An 18,869-nucleotide genomic window follows, 5' to 3' on the forward strand; every position below is an offset into this window, starting at 1 on the left:
TTACAAGATCATGAGAAGAATTTTGGCTTTGCTTTTCCATATAACTTATTAACATTTAGGCATATCACTGTTTTTCCCAAATATGTACATGAATAATTGGCAATGAAAGCCTAGAGGTTTGAGAAAGTGCTGTCTCCACGTGATCAGGTCAATGCTTCCTGGATTCTTCCAGAAGCATCCTTCCCCACAGGCTGGTTTTCATTTGCTACATGTCAAGATGACTGTTTTGAACATCCCTGATCTGGCCCCTGAAATGGGGATGTTCTGGCACTGCTTCTAGATGCCCAGAAAGGAGCCTCTGACTAGCATCAACCACAAGGAAAGTCTCTTGCCTCCAGGCAGTCATTTGTCTCATGTTTCCAGGACCTTCTGTAGATAGCAGCGTGTAACCCTCACGGGGGTGGCGGGTAAGGAGATTGGAAGGCCTTTGTCTATGCCAGGCCGAACAGCCTTTCCAGCTCTGTGAATGCCACGTAGTTTATATCTGCTTTTGCCGGAAACTGTGGAGTATAATAGGAAGTCTAAGGCGAGCCTGTTCATTGAACAAATGCTGAGTTGAGTGTCTGCTGTGTGCCTGGCACTTTTCTAAGCACCAGAGATACAGCAGTGATCAAAACAGGACAAAAGACATTCCTGCCCTTGGGAGCGCTCATTCTAGTGAACAGCTTAATAATTAGTAGTGTCTCCTGATAGCTGTTCTTGGTAATAACCATCCTGGAGCCTTCAGTATGGTACTGGATTTTTCTAGAACTTGGTATCAGATCTGCTTTGGATGTCTCCTGGTAGAATGATTGGGAAACAACCACATTACTTTATGTGTAGTCATTCTTACTTCAGATTTGGTCCTGAAGCCTGCACACCAGGACGGGAATGAACTCACAAATACAGAAACATGCACAGACACACACGTGTTCACACCTGGGTGTACGTGCACACATATAACAGACAAGGCCTGGGCAACTGGCAGGATTCATATGTTAGCAGTGGCTATTGTGAGTAGTAGGAATATGGATCCTGTTTCTTTTTTTATTTTATTCTGTATACTTTTTGAAAATGCTGGACTTTTCCTCCATAGTGTGTACCTATTTTGACAGAAACTTTTTTTTGTTTGTTTTTTTTTTTGATAGAGATGGAGTCTTGCTATGTTGCCTAGGCTGGTCTCAAACTCTGGGCCTCAAGTGATTCTCCCACCTTGGCCTCCCAAAGCTCTGGCATTAGAGGCGTGAGCCACTGCTCCTGGCAAACAGAAACTTTTTTAAAAAGCTATTTCCATATGTTTGTGCATGTTTCTCTGTGTGTGTATATAGTTATTTATTTTTATTTTTTTGAGACCGAGTCTCGCTCTGTCACCAAGGCTGGAGTACAGTGGCGCGATCTCTGCTTACAGCAACCTCTGCCTCCCAGGTTCAAGCAATTCTCCTGCCTCAGCCTCCCAAATAGCTGTGACTACAGGTGGGCACCACCACGCCAGGCTAATTTTTGTATTTTTAGTAGAGATGGGGTTTCACCATGTTGGCCAGGCTGGTCTCGAACTCCTGACCTCAGGAGATCCACCCACCATGGCCTCCCAAAGTGCTGGGATTACAGGCGTGAGGCACTTCACCCAACCTGTGTATGTATGTTTAAAAGTTTACATTTAAAAGGCTTTTTTGGAAAAGTCATACATGCATATAATTTTTTACAAAACCAAAATGAAGTAGTATAGAGTAAAAACAACCCTCCTCACTACTGGTCTACTACCTTCTCTCTTAAGAGACAACTACCATTTCTAGTTTCTTCTGTATTTTCCAAAAGTCTGTACATATACAGACAAATTTGTCTCACTTTTTCTTTACATAGAGAGTGGTGTAATGTGCACATTACTTGCTTTTTAAATTATGCAACTTGCTTTTTAAATTCCATGATATATATGTCTTGGAGGTTATTGCATATTAATACGTATGGACCTACCCCATTTTTAAAAATGGCTGCATAGTGTCCTGTTTTGACAGTATGAATCTGCTTCAATTTACTCTGCCTGTCTCCTCCAGTTGCCACTAGTTTTTCTTACTGAAGTTTAACAGCTCTTTATATAATAAGGAACTCAGCCCTTTGCCACTTGAATTGCAAATATATGTTTCTAGTTTGGCATTTGTATTTTGACTTTGTTTATGGTATTTTTTCTTCTTTTCAGTGAAAAGACATTAAAATGGAGCCACACCATAATTACTATTTTATAGCCGCCTTCTTTCCACTTAATCTATCATAAACATTTTTTCATATCCGTAGCTATGGGCCATGATCTTCATTTTCAATGCAGACACTTGCATCGTTCTATTTTAATTCTTTCCACAGGATAGAATCACTTGAATTCCTGGATGAAATGGAGCTGCTGGAGCAGCTCATGCGGCATTACTGCCTTTGCTGGGCAACCAAAGGAGGAAATGAGCTTGGTGCGTGATTGTACTTTTCTTGCCTTGACCTGGAAATAGTGAACTTTTCTTTTTCCTATTCTTTCCCTTTCTCTTTCCTTTTTTTGTCTTCCCTCTTTCTCTCTCTGTCCCTTCTTGTTTTGAGACAGGGTCTCGCTCTGTCACCCAGGCTAGAGTGCAGTGGCACGGTCATAGCTCATTGCAGCCTTCAATTCCCGGGCTCAAGTGATCCTCCTGCCTCCTGAGTAGCTGGGACTACAGGAGCCTGGCTGATTTTCTGTAGAGGTCTCTCTAAGGCTGGTCTTGAATTCCTAGCCTCAAGTAGGCTGGGCGCGGGGTCTCACGCCTGTAATCCCAGCACTTTGGGAGGCTGAGGTGGGCAGATCACTTGAGGTCAGGAGTTTGAGACCAGCCTGGCCAACATGATGAAACCCCGTCTCTACTAAAAATACAAAAAAAAAAAAAAAAAATAGCCAGGCGTGGTGGCAGGCGCCTGTAATCCCAGCTACTTGGGAGGCTGAGGCAGGAGAATCACTTGTACCTGGGAGGTGGAGGTTGCAGTGAGCCGAGACTGCACCATTGCACTCCAGCCCGGGCAAGAAGAGCGAAACCCTGTCTCAAAAAATAAATAAATAAATAAAGAATTCCTGGCCTCAAGCAATCCTCTTGCCTCAGCTTCCCAAAGTGCTGGGATTACAGGCATGAGCCACTGCGCCTGGCCGGAACTTTTCTTCTTCCCAAAATGAAAGATGTATTTGGAACTTTGGGCCCAGAAAGAACTAGAGGATGATGTACATGTATCCGTGAGCATATCCAGAGAACTTGCTGTTATATCTTTTGTGCTTTTATAGCACAAAAACCAAGAGAACTGTTTAAGCCTTGTAGCCCAAAACAACCCTTGAGAGATGTACTGTGGAGTTCCCACAGCTGGAAGGTAAAAGAGCTTGAGAGTTTAAAAATCTCCAGAAAAGTAACCGGCGTTTGTCTTTTCCATCCACTTACAACCAGGTTCACTGGATGTTAAACACACAGATCATTACATCTTGCTTACAAACCCATGCAGCTAGGGGCTGAATTTTCCCTCGTCTCATTAAGGTGCACATGCCTGTCTGTGGCCGAGTAGGGCCACGGAGAACAGGCGTGGATCTATCTCTCTTTCTTGTTACCTTCATCCTCGTCCAGCTCCTTTTCAGCTGCCCCCTGCTGGGCTTGCCTCCCCCAGTGGTTAGGCTTTGAGTGTCTCTCCAGCCCGATGGAGGCCACTTTAGATCCCAGTTCCGGCCTTCAATGGAATAGCTGCCCTTCAAGCTTCCCGCAGATGTAATCCACATGACATGCAGTCACAAGCGGGCAGCTGATCCGAAACAGAACTTGACAGAGGCAAGGACCATTCCCTGTGCAAAAATTCCAGGTTGACATGAGACTGATAATCAGCCCCTTTGGACTTGTCATTCCACACAGATTTGCCTAGCTATGCAGCTCAGCCCACACAATCCTTTCACATTTGTTTTGTTTGGTTTTTGTTTTTGTTTTTTTTTTGGCTTTTTTTTTTTTTTCTTTTTTTGAGATGGAGTCTTGCTCATTGTCCAGGCTGGAGTGCAGTAGCATGATCTCGTCTCACTGCAACCTCCGCCTCCTGGGTTCAAGTGATTCTCCTGCCTCAGCCTCCTGAGTAGCTGGGATTACAGGTGTCCACCACCATGTCCAGCTAATTTCTGTATTTTTGGTAGAGATGGGGTTTCACCATGTTGGCCAGGCTGGTCTCGAACTCCTGACCTTAAGTGATCTGCCTGGCTCGGCCTCCCAAAGTGCTGGGATTATAGGCATGAGCCATTGTGCCTGGCCTTCACATTCGTTTTGGATTTAAAGTCATTTATTGTGAACTGAGCGCAGTGGCTCATGCCTGTAATCCCAGCACTTTGGGAGGCTAAGGCAGGCAGATCACCTGAGGTCAGGAGTTCGAAACCAGCCTGGCCAACATGGTGAAATCCCGTCTCTACTAAAAATACAAAATTTAGCTGGGCGTGGTGGCACATGCCTGTAGTCCCAGCTACTTGGGAGGCTGAGGCAGGAGAATCTCTTGAACCCGGGAGGCAGAAGTTGCGGTGAGCTGAGATGGCACCACTGCACTCCAGCCTGGGCAACAGAGCGCGACTCTTGTCTCCAGAAAAAAAAAAAAGTCATTTATTGGGGTATTTGTATGTTATCCTCCTCTTAATTACATTAAAAAATACTTCTTAGTAGGAAACTTAAAAGCTTCTAAAAAGTATGACTAAGAAAATCCACCTGTATGCCTGTCAGTCAGAGATGACCTCTTGTGACTTTTCCCTTCCCCTCTATTTCTAAATAGTGTTTTGTTTGTTTTTATAATAAGAGTTGAATTTTTATATTTATGCAACTTTGATTTCAAGTGTTTTCAATTTAATGTTATAACATTAGCATTTCCCCCTGGCAATTAAAAATGCTCAATGAGCATAATTGTAATGGCTTTATAATATTGTATTATGTCACTATGGCTGAATTAATTTTTCCATATTTTTGGAAATGTAGGTTATTTGTAATACTTTTAAGTGAACTCTAGTTCTCACAAAGGAACAATATATTGAGCATTTTAATGTCAGGAATTTACTTTGTCCCCACTGACCCGTGGCTGCTTTGGGACATCAGTGCTTGTCTGTGTGTGTGGAAGATCCGTATCTGCCTTTGCTCAAAGTTCAGCACATAAAGGGTAGATTTTTGGCGTTAACTGCAGACAGTCCATAAACTGTTATAATGCTTTCTTAATCCTTTTAAAACCACCCATAAACACAGTCTTGCCCAACCTTTTGTTTCCTTGCGAAACCTCATTTTATGTAGCAGGAGGGCGGTGCCACAGTGGTCAGCAGTGTGGCTGGTGCCCCTGAGCCGGTCACTGGGGGTCCTCTAGCGGCCTCTGCTCCTGGCCACCAGAGTCTCCTAATGGTGTCTGTGTGTCTCTCCCCTCAGGGCTGAAGGAGATAACTTATTAATCTGTCGAAGGCTTATGCCGAGCCAGAAGCCGAAGCCACTTGCCCTCCTGGAGGAGACCTGCAAGCTCCCTGAGCGGTGGGCGGGCCTCGTCCGCAGGCCTCATCCCACACTCTTGAGAAGCCTCGGTCACTGCAGTGGTCGCACATGTTCCTCTTCCTGTTCCTGTTGACATGTCGTTGTTTAAATAAATCTCACTTGCCGCCAGTCGCCTGTGGTTGGACCTCTGCTGGCTGCCGCTGCTCGTTCCGTGCCCCATGGCTTGGGCGGGCCAGGGTTCACCTCTGTGTTAGCTAAAGCCAAGGACCCCAAGTCTGCTTTGACCTTGGCTTACTCCCTGTGAGTCACACCCGGCCCATGACCTTGAGTCCATTTTAGGATCTACTCCCTCACATGCTGTTTGTTGCAGCACATGACATTGTGCCTCACTCCCTGACCCCTGTCCTCCACCAGATGTGAGGCTAGTGCTCTTCTCGGGCTCCTGTCTCCGCCCTGGCCACACTGGCCTGCTCATTTGCCTCCTTCATCTTGGTCATGGTGGCAGGCTGAAGAATGGCCCCTAAAGTGTCCATGTCCTGATCCCCAGAACCTGTGAGTGTGTGTTACCTTCTGTGGCAAAGGGGCTTTGCAAATGGGATTAGGGCTTTGAGATGAAGAGGTGGTCCTGGGTTATCCAGGTGGGTCTGATAGGATCACGGGGTCCTCATGAGAGGGACAGACGAGGCGTCAGAGTCAGAGGGGCCCAGACAAGAAGCAGGGGCAACCAGGGGATGCTACCTAGGGCAATAGCAGCAGACCCTCCCTCGGCCTCCAGCTGGAACTGCCTGCCAACACCTTGATGTTAGCCCAGAGAAATTGATTTCAGATTTCTCACCTCCAGAGCCGTAAGAGAATACATCTGTGGTGGTGGTTTTTTGTTTTTTGTTTCTTTTTTTGAGATGGAGTCTTGCTCTGTTGCCCAGGCTTGGAGTGCAGTGGCGCGATCTCGGCTCACTGCACCCTCTGCCTCCCAGGTTCAAGTGATTCTTCCGCCTCAGCCTCCCAAGTAGCTGGGATTACAGGTGCATACCATCATGCCTGTCTAATTTTTGTATTTTTAGTGGAGACAGAGTTTCACCATGTTGGTCAGGCTGGTCACGAACTCCTGACCTCAAGTGATCCGCCCGTCTTGGCCTCCCAAAGTGCTGGGATTACAGGCATGAGCCACTGTGCCCAGACTGATCTGTGGTGTTTTGAGCCACCAAGTTGGGGGCTTAAACTTACAGCCACAACTGGAAGTCAATGCAGTTATGAGACAGGTTCATAGGGCCCCTGAGTGATGACCTCATATTTCAGAAACATAAGGCTTGTCCCATACCTGTCTGCTGAACTCCCTGAGTGATGGGTAGACCTTGTCTACAGGGACTTCTTAAGTTATGTGACTGGCGCAGCGAGCCTGAACCTGCATGTGCAGGGTGGCACTGCAGAAGTCCCCAGCGCTCTCCTCTGCTGGAGAGGTAACAGCCCCTCTTCTACCATTCAGAATCCTTAAATCAGTGTCCCCTAGAGTGTGGGCCCTGCACCTCTAGTGGCATGCCAGTTGATGGGATGTGTTCCTATCAATAAATACCTGTGATAAAATGTATAAATTAGGTGCAGTAAGACTAGCAACAATTTAATAAAGAACAACTATAGCAATATGTTAAGGTTATGTGAATGTGGTCTTTGAAGATATCTTAACTGGCCGAGTGCAGTGGTGCACGCCTGTAATCCCAGCACTTGGGGAGGCCAAGACAGGTGGATCCTGAAGTCAGGAGTTCGAGACCAGCCTGGCCAACATGGTGAAACACCCCCCCCCCCCCCCCCGCCTGTAATTCCAGCTCTTTGGGAGGCTGAGATGGGCAGATCACAAGGTCAGGAGTTCAAGACCAGCCTGGCCAACATGGTGAAACCCTGTCTCTACTAAAAATACAAAAAAAAAAAAAAATCCGGGCTTGGTGGCAGGCATCTGTAAGGCAGGAGAATTGCTTGAACCCAGGAGGCAGAGGTTGCAGTGAACCGAGATTGCGCCACTGCACTCCAGCCTGGATGACAGAGCAAGACTCCATCTTGGAAAAAAAGAAAATATCTTAGCTATACTCACTTATTTTTGGACCTCAACTGACCTCAGGTAACTGAAACCTTGGAAAACAAAACCACAGGAAAGGGGGAACTCTGGTATATATACAGCATTAGCAGAAACAATGTTTACTTTTTTTTATTGAGACGGAGTCTTGCTCTGTCACCTAGCCTGGAGTGCAGTGGCGCGATCTCAGCTCACTGCAAGCTCCGCCTCCCGGGTTCACGCCATTCTCCTGCCCCAGCTTCCCAAGTAGCTGGGACTACAGGAGCCCGCCACCATGCCCAGCTAATTTTTTTTGTGTTTTTAGTAGAGACGGAGTTTCACCACGTTAGCCAGGATGGTCTCTATCTCCTGACCTCGTGATCCACCTGCCTCGGACTCCCAAAGTGCTGGGATTACAGGCGTGAGCCGCCGCGCCTGGCCCCACAATGTTTACTTTTTGTTGTTGTTGTTTTCAGAAAGGGTCTTGCCCCGTCTCCCAGGCTGGAGTGCAGTAGTGCAGTCATAGCTCTCTGCAGCCTCAACCTCCTTGGGCTCAAGCGATCCTCCTTCCTCAGCCTCCTGAGTAACTGAACCACAGGCACACACCAGCAAGCCTGGCTATTTTTAAATTTTTGTGTAGAGACAGGGTCTCCCTATGTTGCCAGGGGTGGTCTTGAACTCGGGTTCAAGTGATCCTCCCATCCGTCCTATTCCAAATTTGATATTGAAATTAGGCCAGTTAATAACCCTACAATGGCCTCTACATGCTCAAGTGAAAGGAAGAGTCACAAAGAGTCACATGCCTTTCACTTTAAATCAAAGCTGGAAATGATTAAGCTTAGTGAGGAAGGCACGTCAAAAGCTGAAATAGGGTCGGCTGCGGTGGCTCATGCCTGTAATCCCAGCACTTTGGGAGGCCGAGGTGGGCGGATCACCTGAGGTCAGGAGTTTGAGACCAGCCTGGCCAACATAGTGAAACCTCATCTCTACTAAAAGTACAAAAATTAGCCTGGTGTGGTGGCAGGCGCCTGTAGTCCCAGCTACTTGGGAGTTTGAGGCAGGAGAATCGCTTGAACCTGAGAGGCAGAGGTTGCAGTGAGCCAAGATCGCACCACTGCACTCCAGCCTGGGTGACAGAGTGAGACTCCATCTCAAAAAAAAAAAAAAAAACAAAAAAAAAAACTGAGATAGGCCGAAAGCTAGACCTCTTGTGCCAAACAGCCAAGTTGTGAATGCAAAGGAAAAGTTCTTGGAGGAAATGAAAAAGTGCTACTCCAGTGAACACATGAATGATAAGAAAGCGAAACTGTATTATTACCGATATGGAGAAAGTTTGAGCGGTCTGTATAGAAGATCAAACCAGCCACAACCTTCCCTTAAGCCAAAGCCTAATCGAGAGCAGGGCCCTAACTCTCTTCAATTATGTGATGGCTGAGAAAGGAGAGGAAGCTGCAGAAGAAAAGTTGGAAGCTAGCAGAGGTTGGTTCCTGAGGTTTAAGGAAAGAAGCCGTCTCCATAACATAAAAGTGCAAGGTGAAGCAGCAGGTGCTGATGGAGAAACTGAAGCAAGTTGTCCAGAAGATCCAGCTGAGATCATTGATGAAGGAAGGTGGCTACACTAAACAACAGATTTTCAATGTAGGCAAAACAGCTTTCTCTTGCAAGAGGATGCCGTCTAGGACTTCCAAAGCTAGAGAGGAGAATTCAATGCCTGGCTTCAAAACTTCATAGGAAAGCCTGACTTCTTAGTGTCTAGTATCAAATGCAGCTGGTGACATTAAGTTAAGGTCAGTGCTTATTTACCATTCTGAAAATCCTAGGGCCCTTAAGAATTATGCTAAATCCACTGGGTGCAGTGGGTCATGCCAAGGCAGGCGGATTGCTTGAGGCCAGGAGTTCGAAACTAGCCGAGCCAACATGGTGAAACCCCATCTTTACTAAAAAATACAAAAATTGGCTGGGTGTGGTGGTGCATGCCTGTAGTCCCAGCTACTTGGGAGGCTGAGGCACGAGGATTGCTTGAACCTGGGAGGTGGAAGTTGCACTGAAGCAAGATTGTGCCACTGCACTCCGGTTTGTGTGACAGAGTGAGACTCTTGTCTCAAAAAAAAAAAAAAAAAAAAAGTGCCAAATCTGTGTGCTATAGAAATGGAACAACAAAGCCCAGGTGACAGCACATCTGATTACGGTGTGGTTTACTGAGTATTTTAAGGCCATTGTTGACACCTACTACTGAGAAAAAAAATTACTTTCAAAATATTATTGCTTATTGACAGTGCACCTGGTCACCAAAGAACTCTGACAGAGATGTGCAAGGCGATGAATGCTGTTTTCATGCATGCTGACACAACATTCATTCTGCAGCCCCACGGATCAAGGAGTAATTTTGACTTTCAAGTCTTACTATTTAGAAATGTATTTTGTAAGGCCAGGTGCAGTGGCTCACGTTTGTAATCCCAGCACTTTGGGAGGCTGAGGTGGGTGGATCACAAGGTCAAGAGTTCCAGACCAGCCTGGCCAATATGGTGAAACCCCGTCTCTACTAAAAATACATAAATTAACCGGGCGCGGTGGTGGGCGGCAGTAGTCCCAGCTACTTGGGAGGCTGAGGCAGGAGAATCGCTTGAACTCGGGAGGCGGAGGTTGCAGTGAGCCAAGATCACGCCACTGCACTCCAGCCTGGGCGACAGAGTGAGACTCCATCTCAAAAAAAAAAAAAAAAAATGAAATACATTTTGTAAGGCTGTAGCCACCATAGGTAGTGATTTCTCTGATGGATCTGGGTAAAGTACATTGGAAACCTTCTGAAAAGGATTCACCATTCTAGATGCCATTAAGAACATTAGTAGCTGAGCACGGTGGCTCATGCCTGTAATCCCAGCACTTTGGGAGGCCGAGATGGGCAAATCATTTGAGGTCAGGAGTTCAAGACCAGCCTGGCCAACATGGTGAAACCCCCCTCTCTACTAAAAATGCAAAAATTAGCCGGGTGTGGTGGGACATGCCTGTAATCCCAGCTATTGAGGAGGCTGAGGCAGGAGAATTGCTTGAGCCCAGGAGGCGGAGGTTGCAGTGAGCCAAGATCACGCCATTGTGCTCCAGCCTGGGCCACAGAGCTAGACTCCGTCTCAAAAAAAAAAAAAAAATTAGTAATGCATGGGAGGAGGTCGAAATATCAACCTTAATGGGTTTGGATGAAGTTGATTCCAGCCCTCATGGATGATTTTGAGGCATTTAAGACTTCAGTAGAGGAAGGAATTGCAGATGTGGTGGAAATAGCAAGGTAACTAGAATTAGAAATGGAGCATAAAGATGTGACTGAATTGCTGCAATCTCATGATCAGACTTCAACGGATGAGGAATTGCTACTTATGAATGAGCAGAGAAAGTGGTTTCTTGAGATAGAATCTACTCTTACATCCTTGAAGATGCTGTGAACATTGTTGAAATGACAATAAGGGATTTAAAATGTTACACAAATTTAGTTGATAAAGCAGCAGCAAAGTTTAAAGGAATGACTCCAATTTTGAAAGAAGTTCTACTGTGAATAAAATGCTGTAAAACAGCCTCTCTTGCTACAGAAATCTTTCGGGAAAGGAAGAGTCAACCAATGAGGCAAACTTCATTGTTGTCTGCACAGCCATTCACTGATCTTTCAGTAACCACCACCCTGCTCAGGCAGCAACCATCAACATCAAAGCAAGACTCTCCACCAGTCAAATGATGATGACTTGCTGAAGGCTCAGATGATCATTAGCATTTTTAAAGCAATAACGTATTTTTAAAGTAAGGCATACACATCTTAAAGACATAATACTATTGCACACGTAATAGAATACAGTATAGCATAAACATAACATTTATATGCACTGGGAAACCAAAAAATTCATGTGATATTCACTTTATTGGGATGATCTGGAACTAAACCTGCAATATCTCTCAGATATTCCTGTACGTGAAATCTTTCGAAAGAACAATATTTGTTCTTTTTTTCTTTTCTTTTCTTTTTCTTTTTTTTTTTTTTGAGATGGAGTCTTGCTCTTGTTGCCCAGGCTGGAGTACAATGGTGCGATCTCTGCTCACTGCAACCTCCGCCTCCCAGGCTCAAGCGATTCTCCTGCCTCAGCCTCCCGAGTAGCTGGGACTACAGGTGCACAACACCGCACCCAGCTAATTTTTGTATTTCCAGTAGAGACGGGGTTTCACCGTGTTGGCCAGACTGGTCTCGAACTCCTGACCTCAGGTGATCTGATTGCCTTAGCCTCCCAAGGTGCTGGAATTATAGGCGTGAGCCACCACGCCCGACCTGGATTTCTTATATATAAGATCATGACAGACATAATGTTACTTCTGTGCCATTTTGGATGCCTTCTCTTTGTTTTTCTTGCACAATTTCTCTGTCTACCTTCAATACGATATTGAATAGAAGTAGTAAAAAGTGGACATCCTTGTCTTATGCCTGCTATTGGAGAAAAAGCTTTTAGTGTTTCATTGTTGAGTATGATATTAGCTATGGGTTTTTTTATATGGTCAGGTTGTGTATGGTGGCTCCTGCCTGTAATCCCAGCAGTTTGGGAGGCTGAGGTGGGAGGATTGCTTGAGGTCAGGAGTTTGAGATCAGTCTGGGCAACATAGGAAGACTCTTTGTTTACAAAAAACTAAAAAGTTAGCTGGGCATGGTGGTGCATACCTAGCTACTTGGAGGCTGAGGCAGGATGATAGCTTGAGCCCGGGAGTTTGAGGTTACAGTGAGTAATGATCATGCCACTGCCCTCCAGCCTGGACAACATAGCAAAATCCTGCCTCATAAATAAATAGTCTTTATTATATTGAATTAATTTCCTATTTCTAATTTCGTTGAGTGCTTTTTTAATCATGAAAGGATATAAATGTTCTCAAATTTTTGTTTATATCAATTGAGATGATTGTGTGTGTGTGGTTTTTTTTTCCCCTTTGGTTAATGTGGTACATTACATCGGTTGATTTTTGTACATTGGGCCACTCCAGGAATAATTCCACTTGGTCATGGCATATAATTCTTTTAATATACTGCTGAGTTCAGTTTGCTAGAATACCAAAAAAAGCCAGGCGTGGTGGCAACATGCCTATCATCCAGCTACTGAAGAGGCTGAGGTGGAAAGATCACTTGAGCTGGGGAGTTGGAGGCTGCAGTGAGCCGTGATCAAGCCACTGAACTCCACGCTGAGCGACAGTTTTCTAGAATTTTCGTTGAGGATTTTTGTATCCGTCTTTTTTATTATTGTTGTTGAGACAAGGTCTCACTCTGTCGCTCAGCGTGGAGTTCAGTGGCTTGATCACGGCTCACTGCAGCCTCCAACTCCCCAGCTCAAGTGATCTTTCCACCTCAGCCTCTTCAGTAGCTGGGATGACAGGCATGTTGCCACCATGCCTGGCTTTTTTTGATATTTTTTCTGTAGAGATGAGGTTTCGCCATGTCGCCCAGGCTGGTCTCAAACTCCTGAACTCAAGCAATCTGCCTGCCTCAGCCTCCCAAAGTACTGGCATTACAGGCTTGAGCCACCACAACCAGCCTAGTAACGATCTTTTCTTTTTTGAGACAGAGTCTCGCTCTGTTGCCCAGGCTGGAGTGCAGTGACACAATCTTGTTCACTGCAACCTCCACCTTCCAGGTTCAAGCGATTCTCGTGCCTCAGCCTCCTGAGTAGCTGGGATTACAGGCATGTGCCACCACGCCCGGCTAATTTTTTTTTTTTGAGATGGAGTTTCACTTTTGTCGCCCAGGCTGGAGTGCAATGGCACCATCTTGGCTCACTGCAACCTCTGCCTCCTGGGTTCCAGTGATTCTCCTGCCTCAGCCTCCTGAGTAGCTGGAATTACAGGTGCCCGCCCCCACGCCTGGCTAATTTTTTGTATTTTTAGTAGAGACGGGGTTTCACTATGTTGGCCAGGCTGGTCTCAAACTCCTGACCTAGTGATCCACCCGCCTTGGCCTCCCAAAGTGCTGGGATTACAGGCGTGAGCCACCACGCCTGGCCAATTTTTGTATTTTTAGTAGAGACGGGGTTTCACCATGTTGGCTAGGCTGGTCTTGAACTCCTGATCTCAAATGATCCACCTGCCTCGGCCTCCCAAAGTGCTGCTGGGATTACAGGCGTGAGCAACTACACCCGGCCTCAATCTTTATATGAGATATTAGTCTGTAATCTTCTTCCAGGGTCTTCATCTAGCTTTGGTACTGGGGCCATGCTTATAGAATCAGTTAGGAAGTGTTTCCTCCTTTTTCTTTTTTCTTTTGAATTAGTTTGAGAAGAATTGGTATTAATTAAACATGCATTCGCTGCATGTGTGTGGAGTGTCCTGCACATGTCTGTTAGGTCCAGTTTGTTCACAGTGTTGTTCCTGTCCTCTGTTTCCTTATTCATCTTCTCTCTAGCTGTTCTCACCATAGGCTTCAGACTCCAAAGCTTATCTGAGACCTTGATCTTTTTTCTTTTTTTCTTTGAGGCAGAGTCCTGCTCTGTCACCCAGGGTGGAGTGCAGTGGCACAATCTCAGCTCACTGCTACCTCTGCCTCTTGGGTTCAAGCAATCCTCCCACCTCAGCCTCTCTAGTAGCTGGGATTATAGGCGAGCGCCACCATGCCCAGCTAATTTTTGTATTTTTAGTAGAGATGGAGTTTCTCCATGTTGACCAGGCTGGCCTCGAACACCTGACCTCAGGTGATCCACCCGCTTTGGCCTCCCAAAGTGCTGTGATTACAGGTGTGAGCCACCGTGGCCAGCCTGAAACCTGGATCTTAACCCTAATTAACCAAACAGAGGGAAAAGTCTGATGTCTCCTAGATGGAATTCTCAGGAGCCTATCTTAACCTCCTCTTAGGTGACTCACCAGCTTCTCAAACAACATTTCTAAAACCAAATACATCTTTCCCCGTCTCCTAAATAACTTTTCTTTTCTTTTCTTTTCTTTTTTTTTTTTTTTTTGAGACAGAGTTTTGCTGTGTCACCCAGGCTGGAGTGCAGTGGTATAGTCTCAGCTCACTGCAGCCTCCACCTCGCAGGTTCAAGTGATTCTCTTGCCTCAACCTCTGAGTAGCTGGAATTACAGGCATGAGTCACCACATCCAGCTAATTTTTGCATTTTTAGTAGAGATGAGGTCTTGCCATGTTGGCCAGGTTGGTCTCGAACTCCTGACCTCAGGTGATCCACCCTCCTTGGCCTCCCAAAGTGCTGGGATTACAGGCATGAGCCACCATGCCTGGCCCTAAATAGCTCTTCTTTAATGAGCTTTGAATTCCTTCCCAGCAGGACCTCCACTCCACTCAGCATCCTCAGAGTCATCGACTCCTTGCTTCTCCTCGTTCTCCTCACTGGCTAGGAGGCCATGTTCGGTTCCTTTTCCTCAATCAGCGTGTTTATCATATCTGTCTCTACTGTACTGCTGCCACCCAGACTCAGTCTTCTTCTGTCTCACACAGAATCTTTTTGGCCTTTGTTCTCAGCCTCCTGCATTCCTGTAGACCACAAACCTGTCCCCTGAAGCCCTGAGCACATCATTCCAGTGACCAAAGACTGTCAAAGCTGCCTCTTTGCTTAATGCCTGAACGCCCAGCTCTTAACAAGGCAAGGAAGATGCTCCGTGATTGGGCCTCATCTTACATGTAGTCTTATTTTCTAGTCAAAAAACCAGGTGCCGCCAGGCTGTATCTAATGCCAGCCTCTCTCCTTGGCCTGTGCTTTCCCCAGAGTTCATGCATGCAACCCTGCCCACCTTCAAAGCCCACTCCAAATGCAAACTTCCTTGACCCTTTCATTTTTTTTTTTTTCCTCGAGATGGAGTCTTGCTCTGTTGCCCAGGCTGGAGTGCAATGGCATGATCTCAGCTCACTGCAACCTCTGCCTCCCAAGTTCAAGCAATTCTCCTACCTCAGCCTCCTGAGTAGCTGGGATTACAGCTGTGTGCCACCACACCCAGCTAATTTTTGTATTTTTAGTACAGACAGGGTTTCACCATGTTGGCCAGAGTGGTCTTGAACTCCTGACCTCAGGCAGTCTGCCCTCCTTGGCCTCCCAAAGTGCTGGGATTACAGGTGTGAGCCACCGCACCTGGCTCCTTTCATTATTTTATTATTTTATTCAATGAAAGATAAGCACCTACTGTATAAGCAAGACAGACATGACATATGCCCTTAAGGAGCTTTCATTCTTTTGGAGGACCGTTAAATATGCCTTACTGTAAGGTATGGCAACCTTTATGTGGGAAAGCCATGGATTCACCTAACAAAAGCAGCTTATTGGCTGGGTGCAGTGGCTCATGCCTGTAATCCCAGCACTTTAGGAGGCCAAAGCAGGCAGATCACTTGAGGTCAGGAGTTCGAGACCAGCCTGGCCAACATGGTGAAACCCTGTCTCTATTTAAAAAAAAAAAAAGAAAATTAGGCCGGGCGTGGTGGCTTACGCCTGTAATCCCAGCATTCTGGGAGGCCGAGGTGAGCGGATCATGAGGTCAAGAGATCGAGACCATCCTGGCCAACATGGTGAAACTCCGTCTCTACTAAAATACAAAAATTAGCTGGGCATGGTGGCACATGCCTGTAGTCCCAGCTACTCCAGAGGCTGAGGCAGGAGAGTTGCTTGAACCCGGGAGGTGGAGGTTGCAGTGAGCCGAGATCGCGCCACTGCACTCCAGCCTGGCGACAGAGTGAGACTCTGCCTCAAAAACAACAACAACAACAAAACTAGCCTTAGCGCGGCATGGTGATGCACACCTGTCATCCCAGGTACTCAGGAGGCTGAGGCACGAGAATCACTTGAACCCAGGAAGCGGAGGTTGAGCTCTCAGTGAACTGAGATCGCACCACTGCACTCCAGCCTGGACAACAGAGCAAGACTTCGTCTCAAAGAAAAAGAAAAAGAAAAAAAGAGAAGCAGCTTTTCCATTTAAGCTGGCCGAGGAAGCTTTCCTGAGACTGTCATACAAAGTCCCCTAGGCAGATGGATTAGCATTCGCAAGAGAGCATGCCTGTGTACCCGTGTCTTCCGTCATTACTAACCAATTGCATATTTGTGCTTCTAATTGCTTGTGTTAATTTATTCTGTCCCTATAACAACTCTACGTCAGTTTGTTTTAATCCTCATTTTTGTTTTTGAGACCGGGCCGCACTCCTGTCACCCATGTTGGAGTGCAGTGGCATAATCGCAGCTCATTGCAACCACTTTGGTCTCAATGGATCCTCCCACCTCAACCTCCCAAGTCTAATTAGCTAGGACTATAGGCATATGCCACCATGCCTGGCTGATTTTTTATATTTTGTATAGATGGGGTCTCACCGTGTTGCCCAGGTTTGTCTTGAACTCCTGGGCTCACGCGGTCCTCTTGCTTTGGCCTCCCAAAGTGTTGGGATTACAGGCGTGAGTCACTGTGCCCAGCCTTATTCTCATTTTAAACATGAGGAAATAAGGGTATGTGGAAATTGTGTAATTTGTCCAAGGTCATACAGCCAATCAATGATGGAACTGAATTTGAAACCAGGCAGGTTGGCTTTAGAGCCTGTGCTTTTGACTGCTATGTTATATGTGTCTCCTTTCTCCCTGCCCTTAATAGCACATAAAATCTTTTTCTTTTCCCCCAGCACCACCATTACATGAAGGTGTGGGGTCTCATTTCTTCCCATTTGTCAGGTTGGCTTATTTCTCCTTTTCTGGGCACCCCTTGATGCTGTTGATGAAGAATGACCCTCTCCTCAAAAGTCTTACAGTTTTTAGTGAGGCTTTTGAATACTTAGTTGCAGAAACGGCTTTTGAAATGCACTATCTAAATGGTTTCAGGAATACGCCATTAATTGATGAATGCCACCAAGGGCTTGGATTCATGCCTTCTGCTCTGTCTTCCTTGGCATGTTGACTTTTTTTCTTTTTTTGGAGACAGGGTCTCACTCTCTCGCCCAGGCTGGAGTGCAGTGGCGTGATCTTGGCTCACTGCAACCTCTGCCTCCCTAATATAATCTGTGAGTTATATTACCCACAGATGTGCACATTTTATTGTCTCGCACAGATGCTGGAAGTAGACCACAAATTTGACTTCCCCCAAGTCCTCTCAAGGATTGAAACATGATTCAAGTGCCTCAACTTCCTGAGTAGCTGGGATTATAGGCATGCGTCAGCATGCCCAGCTAATTTTCATTGTTTTTTCTGTGTGTGTTTTGTTTTATTTTTCAATAGAGATGGGATTTCACCCTGTTGGTCAGGCTGGTCTCGAACTGCTGGCTTCAAGTGATCCACCTGCCTCGGCCTCCCAAAGTGCTGGGATTACAGGGGTGAGCCACTGCGCCTGGACAGCATGTTGACTTTTCATCTTCAGCTTGTTGCCTCATGATCACAAAGTAGCTCCCAGAGTGCCAGGCATCATAACTGCATTCATGGCAGGAAAAAAGATGGGTCTTTTTTTTTTTCAGTGGTCTCTGTCTTTTTTATCCAGAATAAAATTGTTCCCAAATATGCCTAATAGACTTCCCTCTGTATCTCATGCTAAGAACTGGGTAGGGTTGCCAAATGAAATACAGAAAGCCCAGTTAAATAGAATTTCAGTAAAGAACACATAATTAAAAAAATATATAACTGGGACCCATGTAATATTTGGCACATGCATACACTAAAGAAATAATGTGTTGTTTACCTGAAATTTGCAGTATACTTACACTAAAAACATTATGTGTTGTTTACCTGAAATTCAAATTAACTGGGCGTTCTGTATTTTTTTTTTTTCTAAATCTGGCAACCCTAGAACTAAATCTATTTGGAAGAAACGGTGGGAAATAGAATATCTGGCTTTCGAGCTTTTATAATACAAGATGGGCAAAATACACAGGACTTTTAGATCATCGGCTACCCAGTGTGAAGTCATTTTGGTTGTGTTCACTGTAGTATGCAGAGAATTGGTTTGTTTTGTGTTTTGTTTTGTTTTGAGACAGAGTCTCCCTCTGTCGCCCAGGCTGGAATGCAGTGGCGCAATCTCAGCTCACCAAAACCTCCTCCTCCCAGGTTCAAGCGATTCTCCTGCCTCAATCTCCCAAGTAGCTGGAATTACAGGTGCCAGCCACCATGCCTGACTAATTTTTGTATAATTAGTAGAGATGGGGTTTCACCATATTGATCAGGCTGGTCTCAAACTCCTGACCTCAAGTGATCTGCCCTCCTTGGCCTTCCAAAGTGCTGGGATTACAGGCGTGAGCCACCGTGCCCAGCTGAGAATAGGTTTCTATAACATCAGAAAATTTATGAAGTTTGAGGCAGGGTCAAACGATATTTTTTCATCTTATTGTTATTTTTTGTTTTGTTTTCTTAAGAGATGGGGTCTCACTGTCTCACCCAGGCTGGAGTGCGGTGGC

The 18,869-nt window shown here is 45.9% G+C and overlaps 1 protein-coding gene across 3 annotated transcripts in view; it reads left to right on the top strand.

Annotated features, from left to right (window-relative positions):
• The window catches only part of LCMT1 (leucine carboxyl methyltransferase 1), a 65,853-nt gene extending 60,229 nt beyond the window's left edge, over positions 1-5,624 (top strand). For all 3 annotated transcript variants that reach the window (XM_003813690.5, XM_008966262.5, XM_003813691.5), the window contains 2 exons: positions 2,335-2,432; positions 5,397-5,624. In XM_003813690.5, coding sequence (XP_003813738.2) covers positions 2,335-2,432; positions 5,397-5,419 — 121 coding nt within the window. In that variant the 3' untranslated portion in view covers positions 5,420-5,624. The remainder of the gene's footprint in view (positions 1-2,334; positions 2,433-5,396) is intronic.
• Positions 5,625-18,869: the final 13,245 nt, after the last annotated feature.

This window comes from Pan paniscus, chromosome 18 (genome assembly GCF_029289425.2).
Source record: "Pan paniscus chromosome 18, NHGRI_mPanPan1-v2.0_pri, whole genome shotgun sequence".
Lineage (NCBI taxonomy): Eukaryota > Metazoa > Chordata > Mammalia > Primates > Hominidae > Pan > Pan paniscus.